The sequence below is a fragment of the Neofelis nebulosa genome, chromosome 12 (assembly GCF_028018385.1).
Source record: "Neofelis nebulosa isolate mNeoNeb1 chromosome 12, mNeoNeb1.pri, whole genome shotgun sequence".
Lineage (NCBI taxonomy): Eukaryota > Metazoa > Chordata > Mammalia > Carnivora > Felidae > Neofelis > Neofelis nebulosa.
Window position 1 is genome coordinate 17,981,560 of NC_080793.1, and position 25,506 is coordinate 18,007,065.

Below are 25,506 nucleotides of genomic sequence, written 5' to 3' on the forward strand. Positions count from 1 at the left end.
AGAGTGGCTGGAGTCAGTGACTGGGCTCTAAGAGTAGGGTGACTCTGTTCCTTGCTGCAGAGGTGTGAATCTACTGTGTGTCATTCATCCTGTGTGCACCAGCAGGCTAGCTGGGACACGTCTTCCTCATGGTGCTGGCAGGTGTAAACGTGTGAGCAGAAGTCTGTGGTACCTCTTGAAGCCTATGCTCACAACCGACATACGCTGACTTTTACCCAAATACCTTTGGCCAAAACAAGTCACACAGACAAGAGCAAATCAAAGAGCAATGAAGTGCATTCCATATATAATGAGGCTATAGCAAGGGTGCCAGCAGGGTGGGGGAGGCAGGGTGAAGAGACAAGGCTAATAACTCCATGCACCACAGCCATTATGAGAAATACATTAAATCATGGCTATGTTTACCTTAAAACTTATCACATTGTAAATACTCCATAAATGGTTAATATTATTATTACTGCTATTAATGATTACATGACTAATGAGATGTCCTTGAAAATTGGAATGGCATATTTAAGTGAATGTTGGTATTAGATCAACCAGAGAAGTCTAAGCTAACTCTCTGGTGGAAAATGTGAAACCGAGAAAAGATAAAGTTTCTGGGAAGGAAGGGAGTAGGGGTCCAAGGGTGGGCATCTCCCCTCTCTGCTGCCAGAAAACAGCTTCCTCTGGCTCATGATGATGGAGCTAGATCTTTATCAGCAACACATATGTTTGAGGCCTGGTAATTCCTAGAAGTCAGAGCACGAACTTGAAAAGCATGGCAAAGCAAGGCAGGAGGGTAGACAGAGGGCCATGAGCAAAAGTTTTGGATCCAGGATTTGTGTTACAGCCATATCCAGGTCCCAGATTATGGCTACATCTCTGGGGTAACCATGATGGGATTGGCTGAAGTAGAGTGGAGATGAAACCCATGAACTCTACAGGAGCCAGAGATGATAGTAAAATTTATACTTGTGAGGACAACAGGGAGTCAGAGTCCATAGTCCTTAGTCAAAGGTGATGAGTTACCCAAAAAGGAAAGGAAGGACTCAGCATGCATTAGGCTTTGCCTCGGTGCAAGGCCTTCTGCAAGCTTATCTCACTTAAGCCGGCTAACAATAATGGTAATAAAGGCTATACTTTGCTGAGTGCTTAATCCGTTTTGGGTACTGAGCTAAGCACTTTGCATATGTCATTGCATTGAATTTTAACCAGCAAAACCCCACAAAACCCCATACTTCTGCAGGGAGATTTATGCTCAGGGTTTTACAGGCCAAGAACTGGGTCTTAGGGCAGTGTAAGAAACACACCCAACACCTAAAGCCACATCATGCATAAAGAGAGAATGGCGGTTACACCCAAGTCTGTCAGATTCCAGGACATGCATGCCCTGTACCCAGAGCATCTGAGACAACAGGAATAGGCACAGGAAAGGGTGGTGGGGCTGGAGGGCAGGGCTTTCTAAAAAGGGGGCTTTTTGATCTAGGGTTTGGGAAAGGAGGTAGGAGTGTAACAAGAGCCACCTTTCTTCCCAGCTGCAGATGGATGTTCTCGGTAATAAAATCATCCCCCACTTTAAGCTCAAGAAGAACCAAACCAAGTGGAGCTTTCTCTACAATCCTTGCCCCTGTTGCTTCATATAGCCCTCTTTACCTGGCCCTGAATTCCTTAAGGCTCAGACGAGTTGGCATCTACTCCAGGAATTTCCCATAGCCTTTGTACTTGCAAAAGGAATTGGAGAGCGTGTTCTCAGTGTTCTGGTCACACCTCTCTGGGCATTTAGCACCCTCTATCCTCATGACACTGTTTTAAAGGAGGGGTGATCTTCAGTCCATCACTGTGTCCCCAGTGCCCACTTCTGGATACAGCACCCAGTGATGGTGTTGGCTGAAGAATTCTATTTGTACAATGTAAGTGGCCCTCCATTCCCAGGACATGCAGACCCCCCCATACTTGGCCTTCCTGTGCAGTTACAGAAAGGATGAATCTGGAAGAGGAATCTGGCTAGCTCCTGTGAATCCCAGCAGATTCTGGACTTGAATATGCCCCACAGGTTTGGGCAGAAGATCCACATTTGCTATGACTGATGTGCTTAAGATCTTTTTGGCAATAAAAACAACAGTATTAACTCTCATTTTTTAAATGCTTCCTCTGCATCAGGCACTGTGATAAGCATTTTAGCATCTCATTTAATCCAAAAAACAGCTTTATGAATTTGGAATCGCAAACCTCAGCTTAACACTTGGGGAAGCTGAGACTTTGGGTGGTTAAATGATTTGCCCACATCTCACAGCTGGTGGGAAATGGGGCTTATTATTCCAAACTGCAGCTGATTCCAAAGCCTTTCCATAGCCACACCTTGCTGTCCAGGTGGTAAACAAGTGACCAAGAAGGTGTTGACCCTACCTATCCAGTTACTTGACCCTTTCCCTCTTGAATACGACTTGTTTGTCTGTTGATTCAACTCCAGCCCAAACTTTGGAAACCTCTTTTGCTTCTCCGGGTTCTATAAAATAGGAGATTGTAAGGATAACATTACTGAGAGATAAGAAGACTTTGTGAATTCAAGAGTAGTGTGTTCTTGCGGTTACCGTATTCATTTTAGTGAAAGCACAATTTCATTTACATTTAGAATACAGGGCCACGGAGCTGGAAAGAATCTTAGAGACCATCTGTGTCCTGGCTAGGAGGCCATGGAACCAGCTCCAGAGAATCTGGAAAGTATTGTGTTGTTAACAGAGCAGAGGGAAAGATCACTAATTCTAATTCCGTCATTCAAACTTGATACAGTTCTCCAGCAGAAATTATGACCACCCTACAACTCTGCAGTATTAGCTGACAGGCCCAAGATCCTGTATATAAGAAAAGGCTGTTCCCAAGTTTTCCAATTTATATTTGCTGCTGTGTGTTCATTTGTCTTGCCTGTAGGCGCTTGCTTGAAGATAAGCTGTAGCAGGCATCAAAGGTTTCAGAAAATGTGTGTGAGAAACAAGCTAAAACGTGAGAAAATTCTATCCATCAACTTTTTATCCCTGAGAATTTGGAAGGGGTGGCCATTTAGAAAAAAAGCGTATGTGGGTTTTACATTTGTTCTGGAAGCGGAGTATTGTCATCTGGCTAAGGAATGCTGACTGTTCTTAATTTTTGTTTTTTCTTTTCATGAAGAGGGTGGCTCCTACATGAGATGTAATGTTGGATTCAGTGATTGGACTCTCGCAACTTCCAAATTTGATGGCTTTTTCTATTTATAACAGGTCTTCCCAGCTGGCGTGTGCTTTAAAACTGGGATGTCTTCTTTTATTACCGTCCCCCCAAATCCTGGCATCTAGATGTGCTCAGTTTAAAGCCTGGAGACACAAGCGAGGTCTGTATTTGTCAGGGTTGCCCAGAGAAACAGAATTAATAGGAGGGCTTTCTGTATCACCTATTGATTATATATATTTTCTATCTCTCCAGCTGCCTACCCCTTTCTGTCTCTATCAGCATCTATCTAGAGGTTTGTTTGTTTGTTTATTTGTTTATTTGTTTTAAGGAAATGATTCCTGTGATTCTGGAGGCTGACAAGTCCCAAATCATTAGGGGAGACCATTAGGCTAAAGACGCAGGGAGCATTTAATGTTGTAGCTCGAGTCTGAAGATAGTTTGCTGGCAGAATTCTTTGTCCCTTGGGGGAGGTCAGTCTTTTTACTTACTTTTTTTTTTTTTTTTTAATTTTTTTTTTTTTCAACGTTTTTTTTTTTTTATTTATTTTTGGACAGAGAGAGACACAGCATGAACGGGGGAGGGGCAGAGAGAGAGGGAGACACAGAATCGGAAACAGGCTCCAGGCTCCGAGCCATCAGCCCAGAGCCTGACGCGGGGCTCGAACTCACGGACCGCGAGATCGTGACCTGGCTGAAGTCGGACGCTTAACCGACTGCGCCACCCAGGCGCCCCTTTACTTACTTTTTTAATGTTTATTTATTCATTTTGAGAGAGAGAGAGAGAGAGGGAGAGAGAATGAGAATGAGAGAGCAGGGAAGGGACAGAGAGAGAGAGGGAGAGGGAGAATCCCAAATAGGCTCTGCACTGACAGTGCAGAGCCCAACAATGGGACTCGATCTTACAACTGTGAGATCGTGACTTGAGTCAATATCAAGAGTCAGACCCTTAACTGACTGAGCCACCCAGGTGCCCTAGTCTTTCTTCTTTTAAGGCCCTCAACTATTTGCCTCGCTCAAAGTCTATTATGTTAAATGTTAATCTTATCTTTAAAAATTGCTCACAGAAATATCTAGAATAATGCTTGACCAACTGTCTAGATACCATGGTCTAGACAATTTTATATATAAAATTAAACGTCACTACATCTGAGGTTAAAGTTATCTTAGAATTTGGGGAATCGGAGAAGAGTAGTGGAAACAGGAGACCTGAGAGTTGGACTTTGGTCTTCTGTGGACTTTTATTGTGACTTTGTCTCTTAGTGCCTTTGTTTTCACATCTAAATAGAAGAGGAACTATACTGGGGTGCCTGGGTGGCTCATTCTCTTGAGGGTCTGATTTCGGCTCAAGTCATGATCTCACGGTTCGTGAGTTCAAGCCCTGCATCAGGCTTGCTGCTATTGGCACATAGCCTGTTTTGGATCTTCTGTCTCCCTCTCTCTGTTCCCCTCCCCCGCTGCCTGCCTATCTCTCTCTCTCTCTCTCTCTCTCTCTCTCTCTCTCTCTCTCAAAAATGAATAAATATTTTTTAAAAAGAAGGAACTATGTATTTTCTAAACGAATTTTCTTTAAAAATTTTTTTTCAATGTTTATTTATTTTTAAGAGACAGAGAGACAGAGCGTGAGTAGGGAAGGGGCAGAGAGAGAGAGAGGGAGACACAGAATCCAAAGCAGGCTCCTGGCTCTGAGCTGTCAGCATAGAACCTGACATGGGTCTCTCACCCACAAACCGTGAGATCATGACCTGAGCCAAAGTCAGATGCCCAACTGACTGAGCCACCCAGGCGACCCTAAATGAATTTTCAAAGTGGGTATTTTATAATGCAGATGATTTTCAAAATGAATGAATGAACAAATGAATGGATGGATGGATGGATGGATGGATGAATTGACCAACTAGTCGTGAAGCCAAAGGGTGAACAGTAGGAAGTTTGGTGATGACTGCTCTTTCTTGAGCACTTATAGAAGCTCTGTTAGACAATTTATGTACATACTTCCATTCTGTCCCCCCACAGCCCTGCAGACAGTTACAAAGGAAGAAACTGAGCACCACTGTCAAGGAGAAGAGAGTAACTCAAGCTCACACAATGGCAAAGTTGACATTGGAACCTGAGTGACTTTTTCACTCACAGTAGTCAGTATGGCCAGTTAATATCCACCTGAGGCTTGGTTCTCTGAACTTAGGTTCTGTAGTGAGATGAAGCTGAAAAAATGGGGCATGAGTTGAGCCTGAGCCTAGGACCTCCAGGCTGGACAATCTTGACTATCAACACTGAGCAAGATTCCTCTGGCATCACTGCTCACTCTCCAATCAGGTTGAGCCCCTGGCTCCAGACAAGGCCGGGTGCTTGGGGCTCCTTGCCTGGATGGTCGAAGAGGGGCTGGCCTGTCAGAGTCACTTTCCAGGCCCTGAGAAGTAACCTCCAAACCCCAAGACTGGGCTATCCATTTCCATCTACCAACAAACCAGAAAGAATCTGTGTAGGTGAGTGCAGTGGATGGAGCTAGGGTCATCAGTGCCGCTGTAACCTGGGTCCAAATCCCAGCTTTGCCACTCCTAAGCTGTGTGACCCTAGGAGGTTACTTAACTTCTCTGAGTCTCAGTTTCCTCATTTTGAAACACCAGCTAATGATCCTTACCTTTCAAGCTTGTTAGGAAGAATAAAGGAGGAAAGTACAAGGAGATGCCAGGCTCTTTGGCCTGGCAAAGAGTTGGTATTCAAGCGTTGTGAATTTTCTTCCTACACAGGGTAGATGAGTCTAGAAAAATTAAAGAGGGTGATGAAAGTGAAACAGGTACCTATATAAGCGTTGGTCAGAGGGCATCCCAGGCTGTGTGGGGGAGGCTCTGAATGCAGATGGTGGGGTTCTAGGGTGGACACAGCATGTGGTGCCTGGAGTGCAGGGCGGAGGACCAGGCTGCCGCTTGCCTGCTATCTGGAAACTGTATGCCTTTGCAAAGGCCCTCAAGGTTTGCCCTGTCTTCCACCTCTCCTTCCCCTTCTCCTGCCTCCTCTTCCCCTCTCCTGGCCTTGCCACTCCTCCCCCCCCAACCTTCCTGTTCCCTGTGTATTATTTTCCTGCTCTCTCTCCTCCCCTGCCACTCTTCTCTGCCCCCTCTTTTTGCCCCCTGCCTTCACTGCTGAGCACACTTTTCCTTTCCATTCTTGTTTTCTCTTTTCCTCCCTCCTCCCCTTTCTCTCTTCCCTTCTCTCTGTCTCGGGAGCCGGGGTGGGGGGGGTGCTCTCCTCAGGCGCCAGAGGTTTATACCCATTAAACTTGACAGTCTCTCACATGGTAGAAAGAGATGGCTTCCCCCTGCCCCCTCCTTTCCTGGGCCCGCCGCGATGCTCAGATCAAGCACCATCTGTTGCATTCATCCAGGCAACGGGTGAGCATTTTGCTGCTCTAGGGAGGCAGAGCTCAGCGGGTACCAGGAGGTAGTGTGGCTTGTTTGGACAACGTGATATATTGATATTGATAGAACTACTGAAAGGGATCAGAGGGTTGGGGGTGGGGGAGAGCGGGAGGCGGGATGCAATAGCCCACGGGGGGGCTTGTACAGGCACTTCCCCTGTAAGTCTGGGCTCCCAGCACTGCCGCCCCAGCAAGAACAGCCAAACAGATGGATGAGATTTGCTACAGTCCCCGATCAGAAACCCTTGCAGCTCAGAGGAGCAAACCTTCCCTCCCCGTGTCTGCCTCTCCTTCTAGCCAGTCCAGTCTGTATCCATTTAGGAGAAAAGAAAGCAGAAATAGCAGGATGAGAAGAGGCTGATCTTTAGAATTGGTGAATGTCAGAAGCATGACGGAAAGGGATGCTGTATCAGTCAAGGTCTCAGCTGGACAAAGAAGGCACCTTCAAATGAGACTTTAAGGAGAAACTCAACGAAGCGATTATTTATGGAGGCGTAGGCAGAGTGAAGAGAATCAGCACGAAGGTATGGAGGAACCAGGGACAGGAAATATCAGGAAGCCACTACTAACTCCTTGAACCGAAAGGACAGGGAGAAGAAATGGTTTTCCTGGAGCCTGTGAGGACGGGATCTGTAGACAGGGGCCCCTAGCAGAAGCTGTAATTGTCTAGTGTCCCAGACTCTCAGGAATAGGGTGCAGAGACCGGAAAGGAGCAAGGGAAGACCTACTTCCAAATTCTTGCCTCCAGCCTCCTACGTCCCACTGGGCAAAGCTAACTGATAGCCAAACAACAAGGAGCAGAGATGTGGTGCATAGAAGGTCTGCCTCCAGAATGTGGGGCGGGGCAGCATGAACCTGGGGTGGCAAGGGATCAGGGGGAGCAAATGGAGAACAGCCAGTGCAGAGCAGGAATGAACACATGTTCCATTGTTTGCACTGTGCCGGAAGCTCATGTTCTCAGCCACTACACATAGTGCTTCTGTACTTTAACAAGGAGTACGTGTGTGGGGTCTCCATGGAGTCTAGTTCTCTCTTGTGAGTGTGAGACGCGCATAACCTGCCATCTACTCGGCACCTCTACCTAGATGTCTGGAAGACACCATGTGTTCGTATCTCAGACCCAACTCGTGTTTTCAGTCCTCTGGAACGTGTGTTCTTCCAGGGCTCTCGTGGAGAGGTGTCTCCAGGTGACTATCATCTTGTGTGTGGACTGCTGCACAACTGCACCATTTGCTTGGTTGGTCTCCTCGCTTCCATTTCTGCCCCTCTCTCCATAAACTCTGCTCTGTGCTGCTGGAACGATCTTCCCTAAATGAAAATCTGATCAAGTCACTCTTCCATCTGAAACCGTCCGCGTGTTCTGTCCTTGATAAGCTCCAGAAGGGTTAGGGTTGGTGTTGGGGTTAGGACTCCTGCCTCGCCAGCATGATCTCTTGCCAGTTGTTTTCAGTGTTTCAGGCCCAGTGAGTGGTGGAGCAGCCCCTTTCGTATTTCTTCTCCTCAAAGGGCTCTTTGGATTCTTCCCCCCGACTCGTGTTCTCATCACTCACCCCTTCCTTCCTTCCTCATCACTTGATTCACTCATACTCTTTTCAGGCCTTAGTCCCACTACGCATTTCTTGAAGCTAGTGTCCATGATGTTCCTAAACTAGGTCATATTCCGCTAATAGAGCTTCTCATATCCTCTTTTAGCTCTCATCTGTGCTATATATCACTTATAAAATTTCACATGTAGATGTCAGTCATTTCATTAATCTTGGTCTATCTTGTCTATATGGTGAGAATTAGGAGGGTTTTGGTGGTCTTTTCACCATTGTACCTTGTTCTGGACGGCACACTTGTGTCCCCCCCCCCCCCCTCCCCAGAGTCCTATATTGAAGCCTTAACCTCGATGTGATCGTGGGTTGTCTACTTGGACTGACATAACAACATACTGTAGACTGGGGGGCTTAAACAATAGACATTCATGTTCTCATAGCTCTGGAGGCTGCAAGTCCAAGATCAAGACACCAGCACAGTTGAGTTGTGGCTTGCAGATGGCTTCCTTCTCACTGTGTACCCACATGGCCTTTCCTCAGTGTACGTGTATGTTAGGAGAGCAAGAGGAGAGAGAGTGATTTCTTCCTCTTCTTACAAAGACACCAATCCTATTGGATTAGGATCTCACCCTTATGGCCTCCTTTAACTTTAATTACCTATTAGAAACCCTGTCTCCAAATATAGTCACAATGGGGCTTAGGGCTTCCGCATATGAAATTTGGAAGGACACAGTAAAATCCACAGCAGACTATATTTGGAGTAGATCTTTAAGAGGTCATTAAAATTAAATGAGATCATAAAGGTGGGCCCTAATTGGATAGGACTGTGGTGTTAGAAGAAGAGGAAGAGATCTCTCTCTTCCCCTCCCTCTTTCTCTCTGTCTCTGCATCTCTGCCTCTGGCTCTCTCTCCCTACCATGTACACAGGGAGAGTGTGACAGTCTGTGAGCCAAGAATGGAGACCTCACTAGAACACAACCATGCTGGCATCCTGGTCTCAGCCTTCCAGCCTCCAGAACTGTAGAACATAAATTTCTGTTAAGTAGCCCAATGTATGACTTTTGTTATGATGGCCTGAGCTAAAACAACATTTCCTGTACTTGTCTCAGGTACATTATGGTTTTTCTGAAAACAGTGTTGAATGGATGAATGAATGGACAGGAAGATGAATGAAGGCATGGGTGTTGGTGCACATGTATGGGTCCCTGGATTCCAGACTATGGCTTGCTCTAAACTCTTGACCACAGTATAGCCGAACCCTTACAATATGGGGCCAATCACTCTCATCTCTGGGTTAAAAGACTGGGCTTGGCAGTGATTCTCAGAATTTGGAGGGTAGCCTCTTGCTGGAGGGCTGTGCATCGCAGGCTTGGATAGGGAGTCCCATGTCTGGGATCTGCCTCGTGGTTTATATTTAAGTATACTCAGTTTAGAGAACCTTGCCAGAGAGCAAGACAGGCAGGTGAGAAAGTTATAATGCCTTCATGTTCCATCTGTATCGTCAATTGTCTTTTCCTTAGCAAACATAGATGCTCTCCTGTGTCATCAAAGACAGAGCTTCTCGCAGAGCCCAGTGCCCAAAACAGCCATCTGGGTATGAGCTATACCCCAGATGCATCCGTCTAAGCTGATAACCTTACCTGGGAAAACAGGAGCTCCTTAGAAATGGGCATTGGTATGTTTAGAAGCCGTCTTTGTCCAGTCCGGTGAAACCCCTTCAAAGAAGCATGAATCTTTTGTGTGTACCATTTCCTGGCCTCAGACAGCAGGTAGCTTAAACCGAAGAAACATCCTTGCCTCTAGAGACATAGATGGAGGGAGGGCTGAGCTTGAAGATTTCAAAGTTAGGACTCTCTTTGGGAATGTCTCAGAACAAAGGCAGTGAGGCCATTTAGACAATTTCCTTTGCCTCTTTCCTGTTTCCTCTCCTTGCCTTTTATGTTGCCTCTGTCCTTCCTTCTTGAGCTTTTCTGCCTTTTTTTTTTCTCTTTTATCTTCCACCTTTTTCTCAGTGCCCTTCTGACCTCACTCTCACCATTCTCTGGAATTTTCTACCTGTCTCAATTTTGCAATTTTATAGAAATGAGGCTACTAACTCCATCGAGGGTATTGATAAAAATGGAACATTGGGCTGGGAGTTAGAAGACTTGACTTTGCCACTTGCTAGCTTGGAGTGTTATATGCCTTGTTCAGGGAGGGGGGCCTCGGTTTCCCTAAGTTGGGATATTGTACCAAGTGATCTCCGTATCACAGTACTATAGTTTTATGTCCTCAAATGTTGTTTGACCCATGGGCCCCCATCTTCCTTCACTGCCACTGTTCTGTTCAGGCCACCGTGGCATCTGGCTGGCTACCACACCGCTGCACTGGCCTCTCTCTCTACCTCTACATGCGTTCGCCATCCTCTCATTAGGAACTATTGTCAAAGGGACTTATTTTGAACATACCAGTTTTCTGTTTAAAACCTTTTGGGGAATAACTTCTGCCATTAGGATGCAATCCGAGCTCCTTGATGTGACTGACAGTGACCTTACCTCTGTGGCCTCATCTTCTCTTTGCACGCTCCCTTGGAGCCACGTCGAACTGTCAGTTGCTCAAGCACCATGCTCTTTCTGGCTTTGGATCCTTGCACATGCCTCTCCTCCTACCCAGGCAATCTTTCTTATCCTAAATCTCTTGAGTAACCCTACCCTGATTCTACCCTCTTTGCTAATTCCTACTCATTCTTAAGGTGTCTGTGTATATAGTGTCTCTTTCAGGAAGCCTGCCTTGATTCCCGATGGATGACAGGACCCTTCTTGGTGCTCCTCTAGCATTCTGTACTGTCCTATCGCAAAAGTATTGCAGTTTTGGGAATGCCCGGCTATGTGTCCTCCCAAGCTATGAATTCCTTCAATCATGGATTGTGTCTGACTTTCCACCACCATATCTCAAGGGCTGGGGGCGATGCCTGCAACATGGTGTGTGTTGAATGCACAAGTGAGGAGGCCAACAGATACATCTATACTGGCACCTGTGGCTTCTCCATCATTATGGGTCAGGGAGGGGGCTCCAGGGACTCAGGGTGGCCAGACCCAGTCCTCCAGGGGCCAGGGGTGGGCCGAGCCCTAACCTCAGCCCCATTGCCCACCCTGTAGCAGCAGCTGAGGCGACGCAGGAGACAGTGGAGTCCCTGATGCAGAAGTTCAAGGAGAGTTTCCGCGCTAACACGCCCATCGAGATCGGTCAGCTGCAGCCAGCCCCGCGCAGGGCCTCAGCAGGGAGGCGGAAGCGGAGGAGCAAGTCTCGAGGTAGGCCCTTCCAGCACCTCTTGCCAGGGTGTCAGCGGGCTGTCCCCAGGTTCTGCGGGTCCAGGAAGAGCTGTGCCCCCTTCCCTTGCTTCCCTGGACTCATAGAATCGTGCCACCTTCTCCCCAATCAGTCATCTCAGTGGAGGCTTGAAGGCAGCAGACCTGTGCCTCTGGGTGTGGAGCCAGTGTCTCTTAGCTCCGGCTGGTACAAAAGACCAGCCATCTTTTGTACAGGCTGAGAAGATTAGCAACAGTCTATGGAAAGTGCCTAACAGGGGACCTGACGAGCACAGTCGATGCTCTTTAAATTGTAGCTGGTGTCACTTTGGAGGGCGTAAGGGAGGCAGATGTTCTCGTGGAAGGCAGTCCTCAAGCTTGGGTCCCAGAATGGGTTTTGGAGTCACTCTTCAAAATAGTATAGTATCATGGTCAGGCGTAGGAGCACTGTAAACCAGACAGAATCAAAATGAAATTTTGGCTCTGCTGTTAACTAACCACGTCACCTTGGGCAGGTGGCTCTGTTTCTCCAAGCCCCTCTTATCACAGGGTTGTTACGCTTTCTTAGCGTAGCACCCAGCCCAGCATGCAAGAAAAAGTAGATCTTTCCCTCCTCCTCCTCCTCCTTTCCCCATTCTCTCCTCCTCCTCTTCTTCCTCCTCTTCCTCCCCCTTCTCATCATCATCATCACCGTCACCATCACCTTTTTCTTTCTCTGGTCATCTCTGTGACTTTGTAAATGGGATGAACCCCCTTATCATTGCCTGACATCCAAACTTCTTCCCTTAAGTCCACTCCATAACCTCCAGCTCCTCTCTGATTCTGGTCTGTCACATCTCTAGTTCCTGTGAACATGGTTCTGATCATGTCACTCTTCTCCCAGAGCTCCATTGGATGTCTGGTGCCCTCGGGAGTGTACAGGCTTGTGAAGGTGACATTCAGGGCCACTGCAGAGCTCTTGTCTCTCTGCTCTCTCACCTAAATCTGTGTGTTCCACTTCCATGTTCCTTTCCATGGCATTCTCTCTGTCTGAAATGACCTAAGTGGACCCTATAAGCAATTGTTGTCATTTATCGATACTTAACTCCAGGCAGCAGGCTAAATACTAAATGCCTCTTATTTGATTCTCACCAGTCTTGTGAAGGAGATACAGGGTGATTCCCATTTTACAGATGACATCCCCAAGGCACAGGAAGCTACAGTAACTTGCCCAAAGGGATGCCCTAGTAAAGGAAGAGCCAGGAAGAAATAACCCAGCTGGGTTACAAACTTTTTAACTAAACCACTGTGTTTTATTTTATTTTATTCTATTTTATTTTGAGAGACAGAAAGAGAGAGAATGGGGGAGAGGGGCAGAGGGAGAAAGAGAAAAAAATCTTAAGCAGGCTCCACGTTCAACGCTGAGCTTGATTCCACAACCCTGGGGTCATGACCTGAGCTGAAATCAAGAGTCGGACACTCAGGGGCGCCTGGGTGGCTCAGTAGGTTAAGCGTCCAACTTCGGCTCAGGTCATGATCTCACAGTCCGTGGGTTCGAGCCCCGTGTCGGGCTCTGTGCTGACAGCTCAGGTCCTGGAGCCTGTTTCGGCTCCTCTCTTCCTCTCTCTCTGCCCCTCCCCGTCTCTCTCTCTCTCTCTCTCTCTCTCTCTCTCTCTCTCTCTCTCTCTCTCTCTCTCAGAAATAAATAAACATTAAAAAAAATTAAAAAAAAAAAAAAAAAAGAGTCGGACACTCAACTAACTGAGCCACCCAGGCGCTCCTAAACCACTGTGCTCTGAGCTAGTGAGGTCCTACCTGTTTTCCCAAACTTAGCTTAGCTTGCATGGCACTCTGTGAAGGTATCACTGCCTGTTAGTCAGAATTCACTCTGAATTCTTACATGTGTGAGTTCTCCCATATCTTTCCATATGTGTTAAGTGCCGATTTTATTTTTGTGTAATATAATTTGCTCATCCGGCTCTCTCCTTAGCTAGACGGAGAATTCCTTGACGGCTGGAACTGTCTCACTGTTTGAATCGTCTTTGCATTTGTGGGCCTCAATCAGTGGCTGCATGCATGGTAGACATTGCTTTTTGTTGAAACAATGCCTCGGTCTTTGTCCTGTGAAATCCTGAATCCTATAAAAAATAAAAACCAAGATCGTCACATTAACCTGAGGTCATAAATCAAGGCAGAAGTTGATAATGGCGTTCCTTTCTGGAATTCACATGGTAAACCCCAGGTTGAGCCAATGCATAAGATAAGTAAGTGCTTTGAGGTCAGCAGTGTCCAGTACTAATTCCAGCCCAGTGAACTTCCACTGTGCGTGGCTTTCAAAGAATCACTGGATGTCCCTGAGTCTCAGTCTCCTCTTCTGCACGATGGGGTATCAATCCCTGCACCAGAGATCACTGTGAAGGTCTGACGAGATGGTGAATGTAGACAACGGGGGAACGCTCAGCCAATGTGTGTCAGGAGCTGAATAGAATTCCATCTTGTGTTTGTTCTTTCTTACGTTTGTTCAGTGTCCCTGGTAGTTTCATTCAGCTTACTTATCCATCTGTTTTTCTTCCACCACTCACCAAGAATTCCCCTCTGAGACCCTCCCTGCAAATCCAGCCCCTGTGAGTACAAGTGGCTCCTAGTTCATAACCTCTGCCCTTCTCACCGCCAGTCCGAATTCATTTCCTTAGTGTCATGTCCTGAACATGTGTTTTACTACTGAATTCTTTCCCTCGCCCCCTAAATCCCTCTTACGCACCGTAACTGTCTTAATGAGGCCTCTATTTTGGGCATTTGCACCGTTTCTAATAATTCTGCATTAAACAATGCCATAAACCATGTCACGTGGAAGGGTTTTTTTTTTGGGGGGGGGAGGGTAGTCATCAAATTTAGTCTTCATTTTGGAATTTGTTTCCCCCTCTTAGAGTAGAATTTCAGAATTTTACTGTTAATGAAAACCTGTTGTTTGACTTAGATAATGATTGGATATCAAGTTATTTTGATTTGCAAGTCAAATTGGGCCTAGGAGCAACCAAAGGAATGGGAAAAGATATTTGCAAATGACATATCAGACAAAGGGCTAGTATCCAAAATCTGTAAAGAACTCACCAAACTCCACACCCGAAAAACAAATAATCCAGTGAAGAAATGGGCAGAGGACATGCATAGACACTTTTCTAAAGAAGACATCCAGATGGCCAACAGGCACATGAAATGTGCTCAACGTCACTCCTCATCAGAGAAATACAAATCAAACCACACTGAGATATCACCTCCTGCTGGTCAGAGTGGCTAAAATGAACAAATCAGGAGACTGTAGATGCTGGAGAGGATGTGGAGAAACGGGCAGCCTCTTGCACTGTTGGTGGGAATGCAAACTGGTGCAGCTGCTCTGGAAAACAGTGTGGAGGTTCCTCAAAAAATTAAAAATAGATCTACCCTATAACCCAGCAATAGCACTGCTAGGAATTTACCCAAGGGATACAGGAGTGCTGATGCATAGGGGCACTTGTACCCCAATGTTTATAGCAGCACTTTCAACAATAGCCAAATTATGGAAAAAGCCTAAATGTCCATCAACTGGTGAATGGATAAAGAAATTGTGGTTTATATACACAATGGAATACTACTTGTCAATGAGAAAGAATGAAATATAGCCTTTTGTAGCAACGTGGATGGAACTGGAGAGTGTTATGCTAAGTGAAATAAGCCATACAGAGAAAAACAGATACCATATGTTTTCATTCTTATGTGGATCCTGAGAAACTTAACAGAAGACCATGGGGGAGGGGAAGGGAAAAAAAAGTTAGGGAGAGAGCCAAACCATAAGAGACTCTTAAAAACTGAGAATAAACTGAGGGTTGATGGGTGTGGGAGGGAGGGGAGGGTGGGTGATGGGCATGGAGGAGGGCATCTGTTGGGATGAGCACTGGGTGTTGTATGGAAACCAATTTGACGATAAATTTCATAGTAAAAAAACAAAAACAAACTGGGCCTAAGAGAATTACTGCATTGTTTTTTCCCTAAATGTATCTCAAATCTGTGACCACTGCCATCTCTCACCTCCTGCTTGCAACTGTACCCTCCTCGAGATTCAGTCTCCCCAAAGTAGCCAGACTAATCTTTTTAGAAATATAAACCAGATAAGGTCACTTTCTGATTAAAATCGTTCAGTGGTTTCCTGGGGGCACCTGGGTGGCTCAGTCAGTTGAATGTCTTGACTCTTTATCTCAGCTCAGGTCATGATCCTAGGTCACGGGATCAAGCCCCGCATCAGGCTTCACGCTGAATATGGAGCCTGCTTAAGATTCTGTCTCTCTCCCTCTGCCCCTCTGCCCTGCTTGTGCACATGCTCTCTCTCTTAAAAAAATCATTCAGTGGTTTCCTGTTGTCCTTAAAATACAATCCAAACTATTTGCCAAACTCCTGTTCCATCTGGATCTGGCTGGTGCTTTCTTTACTTGGCATTTCCTCATGGGCCAGCCACACTTCCTTCATTTTACAGAAGCACAGCAAACGGTTCCCCACTTTGGAATCTGAGAACTTGCTGTCTCTTCCCCTTGCTGTGTCTCTTTACACCCCCCAGCTGTTCTCCTACCTTTCAGCTCTCAGCTCAGATGTGAGCGCCTCACAACTGTCTTCCATGACCACCGAGTCTCATGCTTTCTATCCCAAGACCAGCTACAAAACCCTTTTTTATTTGTTCCATAATGTTGTGGTCTAAAATTATTTCTGTTTGTTTGCTCATCTACTATCTTCCTCTCAAAAAAATGTGTTCAATATTCATAAACCTAATACAGGGAAAGTGTTTAATAAATATTTGTTGAATGAATGAGTGCATTCACCTTAAAGATCATTCAAAAGCGGCTCAGTTTCCTAACTTTCAAGTTGGTGATGTGAGAGGGATCCAGGATAAACCGAAGCCTCTTGATACAGACCTCCAGAGAATCTTGTTTCCTCTAGAGATAGACTCACTGATGGATGGCACATTAACTGTGCTCAAGTGGATGCTGTTAAGGCAATTTTCAAAATGGCTTAATAACATTGTGCTTGAGATTTTACTGCCACTGTTGGGTAAGGTTTTTTTGCAAGAGAGAATAAGGATAGTATGAGTCAGCCCTGTACTTCCCAGCTCATGTGCTTACCACCATGGGTCCTCACGATTTTCTTGGACAGAAGAACTCCGTGGCCAATAAAAGTTTTAGAAATTCTGCATACTCCTTCTGCCTCTTGGAAACTCCCAAATGCATCTTAGACTATTGAAGACCCCCAGATGGGGGCACCAGGGTGGCTCAGTCGGTTAAGCGTCTGACTTTGGCTCGGGTCATGATCTCGCGGGTTCGTGAGTTCAAGCCTCACATCAGGCTCTGTGCTGACAGCTCAGAGCCTGGAGCCTGCTTCAGATTCTGTGTCTCCCTCTCTCTCTCTGCCCCTCCCCTGCTCGTGCCTTCTCTCTCTCTTTCTCTCTCTGTCTGTCTCAAAAATAAACACTAAAAAAAATCATAATAATAATAATTAAAAAAAATAAATACCCCAGGATGTCCTGTAGTACAGAAAGCTGAACTTCTTGTTTAGTTCAACAGCTGCGCAACCTTCTTGACCACGGACTGTTTTTCCCCTTGGAACATTTATTAAAATCCTGAGGAACAGAAATGGCCAGAGAAACGCAACTGGAATTGCTCTGTTAGCCTTCACTAACCATCAAAAGCCCCCAGATACAGTATGAGGGTCTGAATCCTCAGTCTTTCACTGTCTGTCTCTTCCCCCTGTCCCTGAGGTGGCGTCGGGCTTGCTGGCCCAGAGTGGGAGCGCCTGGCCTCTCTCTGCTTCAGTGGGCTTCCTGCCCAGCCCATGGTGCCCAGCGGTTCACGGCAGACGGAACAGACAGTGGAAAACCGGTGTCATGAAATTGAGCACATGGTTAAAAGCAGTTCCAATGTGTTTCTGTGGCTCTGGCTTCTTCCTGAGAGGCCTCGTGGACGCCCAAGTGCATCATCCTTAGGCAGACAGAGGAGGGCAGCGGGGGACTTGACTGTTGCCCTCATGTCTCCGACAGGGTTTTACGAGGCAGCTGTTGGCCACACCGTTCCCTGGTGTCCACAGGAAGTTGGATGCAAATGTGTTGGGACAAAAATGAAGCAGGGAAATACTGCTTTTGATGTCAAGAAGAGCTTCCCGTGGTTCATGACGTTTCGATAGTGGTTTAAAGGTGGGATTCTTGTAGTTGATATTGCATTAACCACTGTTGGCTGGCTGACTGATCTTAAGCAAACGAAGAAGCTCTTTTAGTCTCAGTTTTCCCATCTGTAAAGTAGTAGTAATAATACCAATGTTATATGTGGGTTTTGAGATAAAACTGCAAACTGTGTAGCCCAGTGCCTGGCATTTGGGTGACTATCGTAAAGAGTAGCTGATGTTATCACTGTCATCTGTGTTGTCCTCATTTCACCTCCTGAGGCTCCCAGACCCACCCCATGCTCACTGCGCCACTGCCTGTGACCTGGTTGAGGTGTCATTGCTGCTTGTGCGGACTCCTGCAATAGCCCCTTCATCCACAAATCCATCTTCCACCCTGGAGGCTGGAGGGATCATTTTTTTTTTTTAATGTTTATTCATTTTTGAGAGAGAGAGAGAGAGAGAGAGAGAGAGAGAGAGAGGGAATGCGAGCAGGGGAGGGGCAGAGAGAGAGGGAGACACAGAATCCAAAGCAGACTCCAGGCTCTGAAACATCAGCACAGAGCCGGACATGGGACCCGAACTCACGAACTGCAAGATCATGACCTGAGCTGAAGTCGAACACTTAACTGACTGAGACACCCAGGTACTCCCGGAGCGATCTTTTGAAAACACACTAAATCTCCCCATGTCACTCTCCTGACTACAACATTTTCCTGATAGTCTGTCACTTGCATGGGGGGCATCTCAAGATTTTGCAGTGAAGTCTTCCCAAAGGCAGGTGAGAATCAACACACGCCCAGAAAGCCTATGGCTATGCTCAAAAGACATTGGTCATAAGCCCCAAATTCCAGGTTCCACCTAAAAAAAAAAATCCATGACATTCTATTTCATAATATTCCCATGCTTATTTTAGTTTAAATGATGCTACATTATTTTTTTAAGTTAAATTATTTAGCATTTTCTCAAGCTTTTAGGAAATAGTGATGTCCCAGGAAGAACACTTACACTGATTATGTTCGTATGATAAGGGTACCATCTTCAAAGGTTTTCTGTAGGATCAAATGAGACAATGCCTGTAAAGCACTGAGCACAGAGCCTAGCAAACGGTGCACGTTGAACACGTGTGCCCCATTGTTTTATTATTTATTATTTTTTAAGTTTATTTATTTATTTTGAGACAGACAGAGGGTGGGGCAGGGACAGAGAGAGAGGAGAGAGATTGGATCCCAAGCAGGCTCCATGCTGCCAACACAGGGCCAGATGTGGGCTCGAACCCACAAAGCCGTGAGATCATGACCCGAGCCGAAACTGAGAATCGGATGCTTAACCAACTGAGCCCCTATTAGTTATTATTTTATCACTGTTTTATCACATTATTTTATCATTGTTTTATTATTATTATTTATGCCACTGCCCTTACCCATTAGGGAGGGGTACATTTACTCACTTTTATTTTTTATTTTTTTAGTATCTTTTAAAAGTTTATTTGAGAGAGAGTGCGAGCACACACGAGCGAGTCAGGGAGGGGCAAAGAAAAAGGGAGAGAGAGAATCCCAAGCAGGCTCTGCACTGTCAGCATGGAGCCTGATGCGGGCCTCGAACTCAGAAAACCATGAGATCATGACGTGAGCTGAAACCAAGAGTTGAAGGCTAAACCAACTGAGTCACCCAGGCACCTCATTTACCCAGTTTTAGAAGCAAAAATCTATAGGATGAAGGGAACATTTCTAAGAGGGTAAAAAAATTGCTATAGCTTGCCACACAAGACGTCTTGATAGCCTGACTCCAGCCTGCCCCTTAGTTCCCCCCAAATCCCAAGCCTCTGCATTCTGTGGTCTCGTGCACACCAGCCATCTTTCCCTTTACCCAACCTGCCTTCCTTTCCAAGTCTGTGTACGGACCGGGTTCTGCCTAAAAGACCCTGCTCCCTCTCCCCCTCCCCCTCCCCCCGCCTGCTCCAAGCAGCAAATTGCTAGTCATTTTTCGGAATTCAGTTTCACATCTTCTCTATGAAGACCACACGCCCGGCCTGCTCTCATTCCTTACCTCTTTTCTCCTCCTTACCTATTTTCTCCTTACCTCTGCTGAATGAGCCACTCCTTTTGTCTGGGCACATGCAGCCTGGTTCTGCTTTCTGTCTCAGCCCTTATCACAATCCAGTGTAAGTACGTGTGGACACATCTGTCTCCCTCCCCAGCTCTGACAGTCCCATGATGGGAAGAACAGTGATTTATGTCTCTCTGTAGCTCCAATGCAGAACAGAACTGGCATAGAATAGCAATCGGCTAAATGGTGGATGTGTGGATGGATGGATGGATGGATGGATGGATGGATGGATGGGTAAAGCAGACTGCTGGGCGCATCATGTAATACAAATGTTTCATGAGATGTGGTACAACTAGCATATTCTCCTGAGTATGTTCTAAGTTTTGTGCTCATCACATATTTTCTCATTTAAGAGCTTCCCCAGATCCCATATGGTAAGGACTGTAATTATCCACATTCTACCAAAGAGGAAGTTCCAACTTAAGTTCAGTGACTTGCCCAGGTTTGTCCAGCTAGCAGGTTGCGGAACTGCGACCTCAGAGTCTAGATGGAGCCCACAGTGCAGTTCCCAGATGACTTGGGTTTTGGTCCCAGCTAGTCTGGGTAAGATCTTCAAACTGTGAAATGGTACCAGCCTAGTCTAGGTACTGGAAGAAAGTGGCAGTCGCTCCTCTTGCATCGGGAAGGGTTTCTGCATCACCAGTGCTGCTATGAGGGTGTTCAGAGGCTAGAAGACTCTGGAAGGTGAGGCACCTCTCTCTCTGAGTCAGGACAAGAGTCAGGACATCCCCCTTCAGACTCCCTCTGGCCTCAGGGAGCCAGGGCCATGTGCTCAGGGACTTGGAGCAAGTACGTATAATTTTTCATTTGGGAAAAATTTGGAAGACTTCACAAAGAAAGTGGCCTGAAGGCATTGTGTTGAAGGAAGAACAGGCTTTTTGTCACGTGGCAATGGGGGCAGGGAGGAAAATCTAGCATGAGAAATGGCACAGAGGTGGAGAAGAAAACAACGGTTTTATCTTCCCCAGATTGCTGGTGTCTGTCCAATCTTCCTTCTGGCCCTGTTAATTATCTCATGGTTTCTAGTGGGACTTCATTTTGATTATACAGTTTCAGAACTTCCTTTGGCCAAAAGGGCAGCGACCTCTATCCAAAACTCCTTGGTAGAAAGGGTAGGCTGATAAGAGGAAAGAGGTTTGGGGAACAAAATGAGAACCAGAGAAATAAAGACTGAACCTGGGGCTTGGCTGTTCCATATTTAAGCATAGCAACGACCCATTAAGGCAGATAATTTAAAGCCATTAATGTTTCTGAATATTTTCCTCCAACTAAGTGAATAATTTATAGCCAGTTACCAATAAACAGAAAAAAATACATTTATTTACATAAGCTGCATTCTGAAGACAGTGTCCTACAGTAAAAGAACCTATCAGGGCTTATCTGTCAGGGAGGATAAAGGAGCCAGAAGCTCTGATAGCCTCTGATCTGTCTTCCTTGTGATATTTGTCATTTATTACCTTTTATTAGAGTAATTTATGGCCACCTCTCTTCTCCCTTAATTAAACTCATGAAGTGCAGTGGCTATGTCTAGGTCATGCCCGGGCTTCCTTTGACTAGCCTAGTTCCTAACAAATAGCAGGTGCTCAGTTAATGCTTGGCGGATTAATGGACAATTAATCAAATGGGCTGCATGATCTTGGACAAGACCTTCAACCCTCTGGGCCTCAGTGTCCCCATCTAAGAGACTGTGTCTTTGTGGAAACAAGCTTAGGTTTTGAAGTCAGATGGATGTGAATTCATATCCCAGTTCTGCCTCTGACTCGCTCAACTTCGGGAAATGACATTTTATGCTAAATTGGCATTACCTAATCTACAAATTGTATTAGCGGCCACCTCCAAGGGGGCTGGGGGATTAGAGTTAATGCATGTGAAGTGCTCAGCAGGCTGCACTGAACATGGTAAGTACCCAATAAATCTTTGTTGTTAATTTGGAAAGCAAAGGTGATGGGCGAGATCATTTCCACAGGTCTCCTCCAACTTAAATGGCCTTTGGTGATAAATCTGATTGGGAAGTATTGTTGTCTATTGAAAAGTCCAGTATTTAGAGTCAGAAAACTCTGGCTGGAACCCTAGCTCTTAAGTTCAGTTAGAAGCTGCTTAATCTTGTTGGGATTCCATCCCCAGCACCTGGAGATGCGGTGATCCCCACCATGCTTATTTCCCAGGGCCGTTTTGAGAATGTGCTAGGTGTTTGTGGACATGCTCCTGGAAGCACTGCATGGATTAGCTGCATCCTGAAATCAGAGCCTTGGTACCTTCAAAGACAGGGGATGCCATGCCTATTTGATGGAGCAGCCTTTTCCCCGGGGCTCTGGTTTTCCTTTTCTTGACCTCAGGCCCTTCCCACAAGGACCAGTGCCACCACCAGCCCAGTGATCCCCAGGCCGTGTGGGGCTGAGGTGTGGGAGAGCTGATTTGTAGTCAGAGTGCACAGCTGCCTCCATAAATCTCTGATGTGTCTTTCAGAGAAGTTTGCGTTGCCGAAAGTGTATGTCTCCTCCAGGCGGTTTTCCTTGTCTGTCTGAAATATGTCATGGGGCTCTCAGTCAATTCTGCCTGGCCTGGCAGGGTGGAGAGGTGATCACAAGTGGCCTTTGCAGTGGCTGTGAGCCAGGTGCTGGTGTGGCCTGAGGTCACAGCTCTAGGATATTTCTTCCATCAGAATGGCTCAAATACTGTGTCAGAGTTGTGGCATAATAAAACACCCCAGAATCCTATGACTTAGGACAGTCACCATTTCTTTGGCTTTTAATCCAAGTTGAGCATTTGCACTGGGCTCAACTGGGCAGTTCTGGTCTTGGAGGGGTAGGCGAAGCTGACCTCAGTCATGTACCTGTGGTCAGCCAGCTATCCAAGGCTGGTTCAAATAGCGAAGGGTTCTCAAAACGACAAGAATAGGAACTGCAAGGTTTTTTGTTTTTGTTTTTGTTTTGTTTTTTGAGTCCCAAGCCTGGAAGGCACATATCACTTCTGTTTCATTCTTTTGCTCAAAACAAGTCAGGGGATCACCTTAGATTCAAGGGGCGGGGAAATAAGAGTTCACCTCTTGAAGGACAAATGGACAAAATGTTGGGCTGCTTTTTACAACCTACAGGTATGGCGATTTTATTAAGCCTCAGTCTTATGTTAAAGCCTGGACTGATCTGCACAACTCCATGAGGGAAGCCTCATTATTCCTAACTTACTGATGGAAAAATGGAGGCTCAGATTTATGAAGGAACTTTTATTATGTGATACATCTAGTTCAGATGACCAGATCCCAGATTCAAATCCATTTGTAGCTGATCAAGAGACCATATGTATTTTTTATGCCCCTGCGTAAACAGTACTAAAGAGGTTTGGATCTCAAGTCGTTGTCTGATCCGGCCTGGCTTATGATGTATGGAAGACGGTTGATCTTGGACCCTGGCTTCATCCTTGCAGGGGCCTATGGTCGAATGCAGGATCAGCACATTTGTCCAGTAAGGGGCTAGATGGGAAATATTTTAGGCTTTACTGACCAAGAGGCAAACTTGAAGATATTATGCAGGTGCTTACTTGCACAATGAGAGACAATTTTCCACACATTTGACAAAATTCATAGTATAATAATAATAAGTACGATTTTTTTTGTAATAGCGTTCTACTAATCAAAAGAATGGAATGCATTTATGGATACTAAAATGTGAATTTTGTATGATTCCCACATCTTTTTTTTTTTTTTTTAATTTTTTTTTCAACGTTTTTTATTTTTATTTTTGGGACAGAGAGAGACAGAGCATGAACGGGGGAGGGGCAGAGAGAGAGGGAGACACAGAATCGGAAACAGGCTCCAGGCTCCGAGCCATCAGCCCAGAGCCTGACGCGGGGCTCGAACTCACGGACCGGACCGCGAGATCGTGACCTGGCTGAAGTCGGACGCTTAACCGACTGCGCCACCCAGGCGCCCCTGATTCCCACATCTTAACACATTCTTCTTTTGGTTTGTTTTAACCACTTAAAGATGTCAACACCATTGTTAGCTCCTGGACCACACAAAAACAGGCAATGGATTAGATCTGACCTGCAATCCTGGTGTGAGGCAGCATCTCAGATGTGGACGCAGAGAATCCTACATTTAAGCCCTGCTGCTGACCATCTAATTGCTGGGTGACTGTAGGTGAATCCAGATGCCTCAGAGGCGTCATTGCTCCAGGCTTGCAGGCACACAGTGGGGGGATTTCCATTAGAGAACTCCTCTTGTTCTCTTAGTCCATCAGAGATGGAAATGAATTTCAAGGTCATCTGATCCATCCTGCTCATAGATGTGGAAAATGATGGATGGGGAGACCTCATCCGTGCCGCAGAGAAGAATTAGCACACCCAGGAACTGAATTTCAAGTCCCCTGACTTCCAAAATTGTCCAGTTTTCATGCCCTTTGAACATGTAAAACCACGTAGGCCATATGACCTGCACCAGGACTGACTGTTGGGGGATTTGGATAAGACACATCGAAGCTGGCAGCTTGTGCCTTTTTCTAACTCAGCTGTGACCAAATGGGTAAATCACTTCAAAGATTATAAAGAGAAGGCTTTGCATTTTCCCACGTTTGAGACAGAGGTGGTTTGTACATCCTGAGGATACAGGGTAGAGCTCACAGGCCAGTAGAAGGAGCTGACCAGCTGTGCTCCAAAGAGGCACCCAGGGAGCAGGCAGGAGAATGTGGCTGAGTAGGTAAGACTCTTTCATCGAGCTCCTGTTCATATGTATACACCGGACTTCAGTATTTGGGCGAAAAATTCGCACTTCCAGAATATTTACTTTTAAAAACAAACAAGTGGGGCGCCTGGGTGGCTCGTCGGTTAAGCATCCGACTTCGGCTCAGCATGATCTCGTGGTCCCTGAGTTCGAGCCCCGCGTCGGGCTCTGGGCTGACCGCTCAGAGCCTGGAGCCTGTTTCAGATTCTGTGTCTCCCTCTCTCTCTGCTCCTCTCCTGTTCATGCTCTGTCTCTCTCTGTCTCAAAAATAAATAAACGTTAAAAAAAAAAATTTAAAAACAAACAAGTTTTTGTTTATAACGAAGCTCCCATTCCTAAATGAAAAGAAAGCTGGCAAAGAGTGTGGTAAACGGTCAACAGCATGGCACATGGAGCTGACCCTGGCCTTCTTCCTGCCCCATACATGTGTGTGTGCGCATTGAATAAAATATAACTTTTTAAAACATGCATGTTTATCACAGGTCAAGAAAGGGAGCTCCTCAGGGGTAAAGAATGAAAAGGAAACACAAATCTCCAGCTTTAAATTTATTTTTTTTATTTTTATTTTTTTATTTATTTTTGGGACAGAGAGAGACAGAGCATGAACGGGGGAGGGGCAGAGAGAGAGGGAGACACAGAATCGGAAACAGGCTCCAGGCTCCGAGCCATCAGCCCAGAGCCTGACGCGGGGCTCGAACTCACGGACCGCGAGATCGTGACCTGGCTGAAGTCGGACGCTTAACCGACTGCGCCACCCAGGCGCCCCTCCAGCTTTAAATTTAGAAGCCGATGTCGTGAGGGACTCTGGGGTGGGGGGTAGGGTGTGGTGAGATAAAGATAATGAGAAAGAGCAGGAGGACACTGGTTTGCCCCTCTTTTTTTCCTTCATGATCATTTTTTGGTTTGTTTTCTAAATTCCACGTACGAGTGAAATCATATGGTATTTGTCTTTCTGTGACTAACTCATTTCACTTAGTGTAATACTCTCTAGCTCCATCCATGTTGTCGCAAATGGCAAGGATTCATTCTTTCTCATGGCTGTATAATACTCTATTGTGTACATACACCGCACCTTCTTTACCCTTCATCAGTCTTTGGA

The 25,506-nt window shown here is 46.1% G+C and overlaps 1 protein-coding gene across 4 annotated transcripts in view; it reads left to right on the top strand.

The window, feature by feature from the left end:
• Positions 1-25,506, top strand: part of ASTN2 (astrotactin 2) — an 885,184-nt gene that overhangs the window by 251,825 nt on the left and 607,853 nt on the right. For 2 of the 4 annotated variants that reach the window (XM_058694362.1, XM_058694365.1), the window contains exon 4: positions 11,276-11,428. The exons of 1 other annotated variant lie outside the window; for it this stretch is intronic. In XM_058694362.1, the coding sequence (XP_058550345.1) occupies positions 11,276-11,428 (153 nt within the window). The remainder of the gene's footprint in view (positions 1-11,275; positions 11,429-25,506) is intronic. One more of the 4 variants, XM_058694363.1, reaches the window with a different exon arrangement.